Source organism: Trachypithecus francoisi, unplaced genomic scaffold (assembly GCF_009764315.1).
Source record: "Trachypithecus francoisi isolate TF-2019V2 unplaced genomic scaffold, Tfra_2.0 Lachesis_group16, whole genome shotgun sequence".
Taxonomy (NCBI): Eukaryota; Metazoa; Chordata; class Mammalia; order Primates; family Cercopithecidae; genus Trachypithecus; species Trachypithecus francoisi.
This window is the reverse complement of record NW_022681461.1, coordinates 51,419,033-51,430,171: the sequence shown is the minus strand read 5'-3', so window position 1 is coordinate 51,430,171 and position 11,139 is coordinate 51,419,033. Positions and strand designations below refer to the sequence as shown.

General features: G+C 38.9%; 1 protein-coding gene across 1 annotated transcript; it reads right to left on the bottom strand.

Moving 5' to 3' along the window:
* Window positions 1-566: 566 nt before the first annotated feature.
* On the bottom strand, window positions 567-1,827 carry IFNA8 (interferon alpha 8). The gene has a single exon (XM_033238750.1). It carries the CDS (start codon window positions 1,572-1,574, stop codon window positions 1,005-1,007), a length of 570 nt encoding a protein of 189 aa, XP_033094641.1. The 5' UTR covers window positions 1,575-1,827; the 3' UTR covers window positions 567-1,004.
* Between the last annotated feature and the right edge of the window lie 9,312 nt (window positions 1,828-11,139).

The window sequence follows — 11,139 nt, the reverse complement described above, 5'->3', positions numbered from 1 at the left end:
TTTTCCTATTTTTTCCCCTGTTGTCCTTCTAATGTGTGGCCTTTCCATCTGTTTCTTTGTGGCTCTTCTGTTTCCTTCCTTAACTGTGGAAGGTCCTCAGAATCACATTTAAGCCATTTTCTCCCTCAACACTCTCTCCCCACATGAGCTCCTCCATTTCTGGGCTTTCAGTTATCACATATGAACCTCTAGCAATTGCATTCTTTATTAATTGCAAACTCATATATCCAACTGGCAGTGCACAATTGTGCTTAGATGTCTACCAGTTAGCATGCAGAGGATATCTCTGTGTTTAGTTTTATTTCCACACATGCCTTGGTCTACCTTCTGGGGAGATAAATTCATTGGTTCTTTCTTCTCATTATGGCATTAGACATAACTGATATTAAGTATGATTACTGTTTTTAGGTTTCTTTCCCTACAAAAAACAAAGCTACGAGAGAGCAGGAATTGTATTTGTTATGTTCACCTGGATATCTTAAGGGCAACATACACTTAATTTACACAAAGTTCATTTTTACTTATAATTTGAATGTAATAAGCATGGATAAAGGAATCGTACCATCCATTCTTTAATCAGTTTGCACAATCAGGTTTGGAGTTAAATTTTAAAGAATAAATAAATAAATATAAGAATTTTTCTATAGTAAAAATTTAATAAACAAGGCAAAATAATAAATATAAAGAACATATTTTTGTTACACAATTCACAATGTAAAAGTTCACATAATATAATATGAACAAAACTAATTTAAGTCCTATACATAGTTAACTAAAGATTTAAATAAATAGATAAATAGATCCATCAGCATGGTCATCTGTAAGGGACTAGTACCCATACAGATGAACAGGACGTTGCTTAACACTCCTGAAAACACTTGACATATTTGATTCAACTCGTGGCATGGTTACAGCAGAAACAAGAGTCTTTGAAAGGGCACAACTTGTGGAAGTGTGAGCTGCTGTATTAGTCTATAAGAATCATTTCCATGTTGCACCAGGTCTCATTCCTTACTCTTCAATCTTTTTTGCAAGTTGATTGATAAAGAGAAGGATCTCATGATTTCTGCTCTGACAACCTCCCAGGCACAAGGGCTGTATTTCTTCTCTGTCAGATATAGAGTAATTCTTTGGAAGTATTTCTTCACAGCCAGGATGGAGTCCTCATACATCAGGTGAGTCTCTGTCACCCCCACTTCCTGCATCACACAGGACTCCAGGTCATTCAGCTGCTGGTCAAGTTCGAAGTAGAACTCATCTAGAAGGGTCTCATTGAAAGCAGTAGATGAATTCTTTGTGTTGAAGAGGTTGAAGGTCTGCTGGATTATCTCATGGAGGACAGAGATGGCTTGAGCCTTCTGGAAGTTTTTATCATCAAACTCCTCCTGGGGGAATTCAAAGTCATGTCTGTCCTTCAGGCAGGAGAAAGGAGAGATTCTTCTCATTTGTGCCAGGAGCACCAAGGCCCTCCTGTAACCCAAGCTGTGGGTCTGAGGCAGATCACAGCCCAGAGACCTGAATGGCTTGTAGCTGAGCACCACTAGGGCCGTCAGTAAATAAAAGGTCAAGGCCATTGTAGATGTTGCGGACGCTGCTGAGCTGGTTCAGATGGATGACCCTTAACCTTGGGCTCCAGGATCTCTGAAGACTTTGGTTTGTACACGGCCTTATATAGGGAACATACTCATTTCCATTTTCTGAACGCTACTGCATTTTTTTTCTACTTCTGTTTTTGCTTTCCTTTATGCACTCTCTACATGGGCTTAAGGAAGTGCTTCTCAACCAGCTTTGTTTTCATTACTGCATTCCCTTTCTCAACCTCCAGAGTCCTGTTTGATAATTTTTTTCTAAGTAAACCCCTCCTGATAATTTAATAACATAGATATATTATGTGCATATATGGATGTACTGCATTTCTATCCACTTTAAAAAACAAAGTGGACAATTTACTTTTTTATGCAATGCAGCATTAAGAAAAAGTAAAAATTTTATGCTAAAAGTTAAATATAAAAGCTATTGGCATTTAACTTTATAAAAGTTATTTGCTGAGTGACTTCGAGTATATTTACTTATATAAATATTAATGAATCAAGTGAAACATGCAAAGTTATAATATATGAAGATATATAATACCAATATAATAAAAATACTTATATAAAAATATGTAATACCAATAGAATAAAAATACTTAAAAATCTCACAAAACTGCTAAGGGCCTATTTAAAATTAAATTATTCCTAAACCTATAACATTTAATTTATTATACTTAACTTTTAGTATTGCTTCATATAGAAAATAATTTTTACCTTCACTAACTGCTAGATTTTCATCCAGATATTGTCAACATATTTTTCTTTTCAGCATTTGCTATAAGTATTAATGTTTGAAAAAGTTTTATACAATTTAATAATAAAATAAAAGCATTTGTATAAAAGAGTATAATACAATTGAAAGCACTGAGGATCAAACATAAGCTACATACCCAAACAGCCAATGGCAGCCCATTCATATGCCGACGGAGACCACATCACATGGTATGACTCTGAGATTGAGCACACAGTGGACAGAAAGTCCACCAATGACAACCATCTATTTCACACTGGTTTGCAGCATTAATCTCACATACATTTTGTGTATCTTCCATGAACTCAGTATCAATCTTTTTCATGTAATACATAAGAAAACCAAGTGAAAGAAAATAAATACTAAAGGATAAGGTTTTGTTAGAGTTCGGCATTGAGGGGCCATAAACGAATATAATATCTACAATATGTTCATGCCACAAGACTTAAGGTTTGTACCCTTAGGAGCAATATCATCCCCAATGAGAATACACAATCGAGAAAACATCAATTTGATTTTTCAAAACAATTTTTGCATTAACGTTTAGATTTCCCAAAGAACCTGGAGACATCCCAATTCTAGTTCATTCTTATAAAATAAGCCATCTGTTTCCTAAGGTCAGTAATAATATCTAAGTATGATAAAGTAAATGATGTGTACAATTGTTCTACATAGCACGCAAGATACCAGATATCTTTCTCATTTCCTTTTTCACAGAAAGCAAAAGTTGTTGCTTTATTGTATCCCAATAAATGAGAACAAAAAGAAAACAAATGTATATCTAAATGTGATAAAAATGTAAGAATGAAAGTAATATCCCACTGGAGAAAAAAAACTAAAAAAATATAACTTGGATATTCAGCCCAGGTTAGATGGACATTAAGGGGTGGGGAAGAGCAGAAGCAAAATGGCGGAAGAGATGTAGATCAAAGATAGCAAATGGGCAGGAGCTCAAAGAAAAGTAATCATTACTGGTCCAGAGGGGTGTTTTCAGCTTTAGTGAATTCAGCCTTACTAGACAGTTGAGGGTGATGAACCAAACACAAGACATTGTGCACTAGAAAGGCAAATTTGTGAGAGTACAATATTCTCTCTGTAGAATGGACAAATATAATTATCTCAAGTTCTCCACTAGTAGATGGATAAACTCAGAAGATCAATATATCTCATATTATCTGTTGTGATGGTTAACATTGAGTGTTATCTTGATTGAACTGAAGGATGCAAAGTGTTGTTCCTAGGTGTGTCTATGAAGGTATTGCCAAAGGAGATTAAAATTTGAGTCAGTGGACTGGGAGAGGCAGACTCACACTCAGTCACTGTGGGCACCATCTAATCAACTGCCAACATGGCTAGAATTAAGCAGGGAGGAGAAGATGGAAGAGGAGACTTGCTGAGTCTTCTGGCCTTCATCTTTCTGATGGATGCTTCCTGCCTTGAAATCAGATTCCAAGTTCTTAAGCTTTTGGACTCTTGGACTTATACCAGTGATTTGGAAGGGGGTCTCAGGCCTTTGGCCACAGATTAAAGGCTGCACTGTCGACTTCTCTACTTGGGAGGTTTTGGGACTCGGACTGATCCACCACTGGCTTCCTTGCTTCTCAACCTGCAGACTGCCTATGGTAGGACTTTACCTTGTGATCGTGTGAGTCAATTCTCCTTAATAAACTCCCTCTTATATATAAATATATCCTATTAGTTCTGTCCCTCTGGAGAACTCTGACTAATATATCTATCTAACAAGAAGCCAGGGAACAGATGATTTCAAAGGAAACTTCTCTTGACTTAATAAAAAGGACAATAATGACAACACTAATAAGAAAAAGTTGCTAAATTTTATTGTATTTCTTATCAATCAGATATTGTTCTTAGCACTTACAAAAACTATTTTCACTTCATTCAATGAGATATACCCTCATTTTCATATTTATTGAACATCTACTATATGCCCATCCCTACTTAGTTGCTAGAGATATCAGTGACCAAAGCAGACACTGACAGGTTGTACTATTGTCCCCTTTTACAAAAGGAAAACATAGAAGCACAGGGAGCTATTGAGTCGTGGAGCCACAATTCGAACCCAAAACATCTGACTCTAAATCCTCAGTTCTTACATACTCCCTGGGAATTATTTCTGGCCACAAGACCCAGAGCTGGTTTCTAGACGCCGGTCAATGTTTTCGTAGTACAGTCCCACATAAAGAAGGTCAAGCTTTTTCTTTTCAGCTCGTTCACCCTCTCCTTCACCGAAAAGTCCTATTTGTTTATGCCTGATATGTTACATTATAATAAAGATGGGCCCCAATTTATTTACATGTTATATACTAGTTTTGTTTTCTTGAGAATGTATATTCATAAACTTGAATGTAGTTGCAAAACTCTTTGTTTGCCCTAGTAATATATTCACAAACAACTCTGTAAAACCCTGCATATGTCCATCCTTTTATTCAAATATTCATAAGGCTTTAGATTTCTATCTTAGCACAAGTTTAAGACTAAGTCATGACAAGCTAGAGACATGAGCTAAATCAGAACTAAACCAATGAACTAAGGCTCAGAGTTCAGGGACACCACATCTAGAAGGGCTCACTAAAAGGATTAAAAGTGGGAATGAAAGGACTTCTGGAGAAATGAGGAGAGTCCAGTGTATTATAGGAGGAGGACTGTGATACCAAAGTCAGAGTCACCTGACTTGCCAGCTGGTTGATGCCTTTTATGTTGCAGGCCAGCAGAGTTTGCTGCTGAGTTAATTTTACCACTTGTTTTGAGAAACTGGGCAATATACGGAGAGAACTAAAGAAAAGGGGTTGGAAAAAAAAAATGTGTTTGCATAGGTGGAAAGATGTTTGCTAAAAATGGGCATAGAATTGGAGCAAACTATGCCTTTACTCTTTCCGTTTGGCCTTCCATTTTTTTAGGTGTGTCTTAATGTGATAATTATGTCATCTTATCCAGTGATTTTTTAAGATTCTTCTCATACAAAAAATAAGGGACCATTTGCTTCTTGTTATCTCCATCCACTTTCCATGCGAAAGTGGGGTCCATTTCTGTTTGATTTCCAAAATTTGGCATGTAATATTCAAAGTGCTACTTCAGGTGGAAAAAACCAAGATTTTGGATTTTGACTCCTTGGTCAGATGTTTTTGCCTGGTAGTGTTCTTATTCTTCTTTATGCATGGTTATACACGTGATGTACCACAGTTTAACCTTTGCAATTGACTAAAATAGATTCAAGCACCACAGCCACATTTGGGGTTATATGTTGACGATAGCAAAGCCACAAAATAAAAGGTACTCAGATCCCTGAATAGCCAACCAGAGTCATCTGAGCAGGAAGTCCTGCATTGAGCTTTTATAGGAAGGAAAGGTAAATTTGCATATTGATCTAAATACTAATTGTTTTCTATTTATCTGTTACAGCAGCTCTCATTAACTTAACTGACAAAGTCTTTTAAAATACTGTCTTGAAGAAACTTTTCCATAAAAAATTAAATTTCCAACTTTGGAAATAGCAAATACCCCTCAAAGATTTGAGCAGATAAATAAAATTATAAATGATCATCTTGAGAAACTAATACATGTTCTTTTCTGCATTTTTTATAAATTTGTAATACACGGCCGGGCGCGGTGGCTCAAGCCTGTAATCCCAGCACTTTGGGAGGCCGAGACGGGCGGATCACGAGGTCAGGAGATCCAGACCATCCTGGCTAATACGGTGAAACCCCGTCTCTACTAAAAAATACAGAAAACTAGCCGGGCGAGGTGGCGGGCGCCTGTAGTCCCAGCTACTCGGGAGGCTGAGGCAGGAGAATGGCGTAAACCCGGGAGGCGGAGCTTGCAGTGAGCTGAGATCCGGCCACTGCACTCCAGCCTGGGCGACAGAGCGAAACTCCGTCTCAAAAAAAAAAAAAAAAAAAAATTTGTAATGCACAATATAATTTCGATATAATCTGATTTTGGTTTCAGATTTTTCTAGCTGGTTAAAAAATCTGAGATGACTGCTTTTTTGGCTCAGGAAACAATAATGTAATTGATTACAGAGAGTCATGAATATATAATAACTTTCTTGTTTATTTGTTGTCTTTTCTTTGAGGATTGTTAACGAGGGAAAAGCACCCTTCAATTTCCCCTCTGACAGCCTCCCAGGCACAGAGGCCTTACTCCCTTTACTTCACATAGGGAATGATTCTTTGGAAATATTTCCAGACAGCAATTCCTAAATAGAGACAAGGTAGATTTTCTACTTTTGTAGAAATTTACTTTTGTCAGCTGCAGTCGTTCTAGGCTGTGATCAAGTCTGGAGAGTCGTTTATTGAGGAGGATCTTGTGCCAAGCAACCAGTGTGTCGTCCCTGGGGAAGAGGCTGAAGATCTGTTGGAGCAGCTGACGATGGAAACGGCTGTCTCATTGTCTTCTGGATTTGGGGTGATATTTCCTTGATTCCTAGAAAACTTGAAGTGGGTGCTGTCATTAGGCATGATTGAGAGGGGATACTTTTCAGCTGTGTAAATAGCACAGAGGTTTTCTCCTGCCTTCCTTCATTTTCTAGCCATGGTTCCAAGGCTTGTCCCTCCCAAGTGAGCAGGCAGCGCTGGAGATGAGCATGATCACTTCCGCCATTACCAGGGAGGTGTGGGCCACTGCTATTTCAGAGATTCACTAGCCTGCCGCGAGGTCGGCGCCGGCCCGCTACGCAAAGAGCGCAAAGCTCCCAGCGCTGCGCACCACGGCCGCAGCAAGGCGCCAGAATGGCGTTTCCTGATGCCCAGGATTTGGGAACCGCGGGTTTGAGTTTCGGGGCGTCCGGCAGCCCCAGGGAAACGTCGTCGCGGCTTATCGCGCCAACTTTGTGCAGCTTCAACCTGAGTAAAAAAATCTTCTTTGCTGTTGAGGAGGCAGCTCCGCCGTGGTCTCCCTTAAGACATCTTCCTCAGGTAGCTAGCAGGGCACCTTTTATTTTCGGGATTTTCCCCTGGGTTTGGGGCTTTTATTTCTCATAGAGACTTCAGCCAGACTTGTTTTACGCAAGGACCAGTTGATTCCGGGACTTGAGGGCTCGAGATCGCACGGGTTTAATCTTCGGGATTCCGTTTGTGTGGGGGCGCGGGGCGGGGACTTCTTGGGGAAGGGGACACGCTGGACCCTGGGGCGAGCGGACGGGTCCTGGGAGCGTCCGGGGCTGGGGACGCCGCGTACCAGGCCAGGAGAGAGGTGCCCGTGCCTGCCCCAGGGTGTGCCAGGGGCTTTGAGCTTCAGACGTCAACATCGCTGAAACCATAACTCAGGTATATTAAAGCTCAGCAGCAGTATTTTAAATACTTTATACCAAAACAAGAATGTTGTGATCTTACTTCTCTAGCTTTAAAGGAAGCAAGCTCAGCAATGCTTTCAAGACCCCTACTTTGACATTTCCGGTGACTCAGGGACACTGAGATAATTTTATTTAATTTTAGTTTACTGAAAGGCCTTCCTCAAGACCGCACCTTGACTTGTGTTGCTGAAAAGAGAAATGAGCAGTGTTGCCTACAAGGAGTAGAGGAGCAGGTCAGAACTTTTTATTTTCTAGGGTAAGAATTTTAAAGCCTGAGTGGAGTTTGCCATAATTTTTTACACTGGCCCCTCTCCTTTGTAATACCCTCAGGGTCTTCTTACATTTCCTGCCTTTACTTAAAATTTTAATATTTGCCTCATCATGGATGTTTAGGCATTAATTTCCAATTTTAATATTGTTTTAAAATAGTATTTGAGTTTATAATTTAAGTATATATATTTAAATATATAAAGGATGTATATTTTTATATTGATCTATTTTATGTGTTTCTGTACATTTAAATACTTATATATAACATTTATATAGTTCAGCATATACTTGATATAAAATTATAACATATATGTATTTATATATTTAAAAACACATAATATATAAAATGTAAGTACATATACTACATATTTTTACATATATAGAGATATATAGTTATAAACTAAAAATAAAAGTAAAATACTAAGCCACCCATTGGCTGAACACGCCCCCTTTTGGCCAATGGGACCCTGAAAACCTTAACTGAATTCTCAACCATGATGGGAAACAGTTGGACACGCCTCATTATATCCCTCTCCATTTTGGAGTTTGGACATCAACTGGCCAGTATTAATGTTATAAGAGAGACAATAAGACAAAACAGACTCTTTGTGGCAATAAGATAGCAAATTATAAGCAAGACCTAGGGCCATGCAAGGCAAGGGTTGAACCATGCACTGCAAACCATAAAAATCTCCTTAAATGGATTTTTAAAAATTAACCCAGTCAAATGTGGCTCACTTTCTAACCTAACTGTCACATAGCATTGCATGGCAGATTGTAGACCCGTTTGTCTCAATTTATGCATTCTTTCTAATGAGTTCAAGTCTTTAGACAAAACTTAACTCTTTCAACCAATTGCCAGCTAAAGAATCCCTGAAACCCACCTGTGACTTTTAAATCCTCATTTTGAGATGTCTTGCCTTTTCTGGCCAAACCAATGTATACCTTCCATGTATTGATTTATGATTTTACCTGCAATTCGTATCTCCCTGAAATGTCTAAAACCAAGTTATAACCCAACCGCCTTGGGTGCACTTTTTCAGAACCTCTAAGACTGCTTCTCCAGGATATGGTCACTCATATTGGCTCAGAATAAACATTTTAAAAATATTTTCTAGTCCTATAGACTATTTCCTCTCCTAGAGTTTCCATTTAGGAGGTGTCAGCGTGCAAGACCCTGAGAGTGCCAAGGGAGCTGTAATCAAAGCTTTTCTTGGATGGACTTGGTTGAATATGGACTATATAGATTATAAATATATGGTTGTATGTCTATATATTTTCTATATAGTTCACAAATTCAAACTATATAGATTATATTTATACTAAAGGTTACTATCTGTATTAGTCTGTTCTCATGCTGCTACTAAAGACATACCCAAGACTGAGTAATTTATAAAGGAAAGAAGTTTAATTGACTCACAGTTCTGCATGGCTGGGGAGGCCTCACAATCATGGCAGAAGGTGAATGAGGAACAAAGTCATGTCTTACCTGGTGGCAGGCAAGAGAGAACTTGTGCAGGGAGAAGAACTCCCATTTATAAAACCATCGGATCTCGTGAGACTTATTCACTACCATGAGAACAGTATGGGAGAAACCACCCCCATGATTCAATTATCTCCACCTGGCCCCCACCATTGACATGTGGGAATTATTACAATTTAAGGTGAGATTTGGGTGGGTACACAGCCAAACCACATCACTATAATTTATCATGTTAGGATTCTCAGCCAGTAATTTCCAAACTTCATTTCACTTAATCTTTACAGTTTCTAATATGACAACTACTAAAATATTCTCAATTTTTCAGAAGAGGAAACGAAAATCTGATGTTTACCTTGCTAAGAGTCACAGATTTTGTCAGAAAGTGGAGCTTTCTACTGCCTCCCAACTCCCCTCTTGATCTGCTGTCAGTACTTCCTCTTGGCTGCACTGAGAATGTTAGTGCTTAATTAATCATAATCATGTCTTTAATGTCTGGCTTTTGTTCCCTAGAGGGCAATTATCTTCCTGTCTTATTATCCTTGAATCCACATTGCCAAGCACATTGTCCCATGTATGTAGTGAACACATTTTTAGTGACAGAATGAAGACAACTGGATGAGTTAAACATTGGTATGCCAGTTTTATGCCCTGTGATCTGTAGATTGTGATTTGTGGCTCCTGTAAAGAAAGGTGGAAGAAATCAAATCTAGTGCATTAGCCCCTTAAAAGGGAAATGGAGAGAGGTGAGGAAATGTGTATTTCGGTGCAATTTAATCAGTAAAAATGGGCCAGGCACAGTGGCTCACGCCTGTAATCCTAGCATTTTGGGAGGCCGAGGCGAGAGGATCACTTGAGGTCAGGAGTTCGAAACCAGCCTGGCCAACATGGTGAAACCCTGTCTCTACTAAAAATACAGAAGAATTAGCCAGGCATGGTGGCAGGTTCCTGTAATCCCAGCTACTTGGGAGGCTGAGGCAGGAGAATTGCTTGAACCCAGGAGGCAGAGGTTGCAATGAGCAGAGATCGCACCGCTGCATTCCAGCCTGGGTGACGGAGAGAGACTCTATCTCAAAAAAAAAAAAAAAAAAAAGAAAAGAAAAAAGAAAAAAAGGAAAGTAAAAATGACATCTAAGATAAAACCTCTAAGTACCATTATTAGAATTTTAAGAGAAATAGATTAAGACTCAGACATGTTTTTGTTTAAACACTGGTTCTCATTTGGATGAATACATCCTGTTAGATTGAGATTTCTGCCATTTTTGGAGGGTTTAATTTCCATTATAATACAAAAGAAGTGTTGAAGTCATGACATTATCTGAAATCCATAAAGAGAATAGAAAGTGAACAAAATGGAAACAAAATTGAGATAAGTACACGAACTGAAAATCCTAGCCTGGTTATGTAATGGTCTCACAACAAGAAAGTGCTGAGACAGCTGAGTGAAGGCTCACGAGGGCTGGCCAGCTGCATCCCACCAGTGGCCCTGCCAACCTTTTCACTAGTGACACTGAGGATGATGTTTTCCAGCTTTCTCTGTACCCTTGGCTATGACCTGGCCCAGCCTGCTAGAAGCAGGAGACCTTCACAGTTCTTCACCAAATGGAAGAATCTTCCTTTTCTTCCTGTCTGAAAGACAAGAATGTTTTCAGGTTCTCCTGGAGCAGATGGATGGCACCAAATTCCAAAAGGCTCAGGCCACCAATATTCTCCATGAGATCTCCAATATTTTCAT

Coding starts and splice junctions, on each gene's coding strand:
- IFNA8 (XM_033238750.1), bottom strand. CDS start 1,574: ATGGCCTTGACCTTTTATTTACTGACGGCCCTAGTGGTGCTCAGCTAC.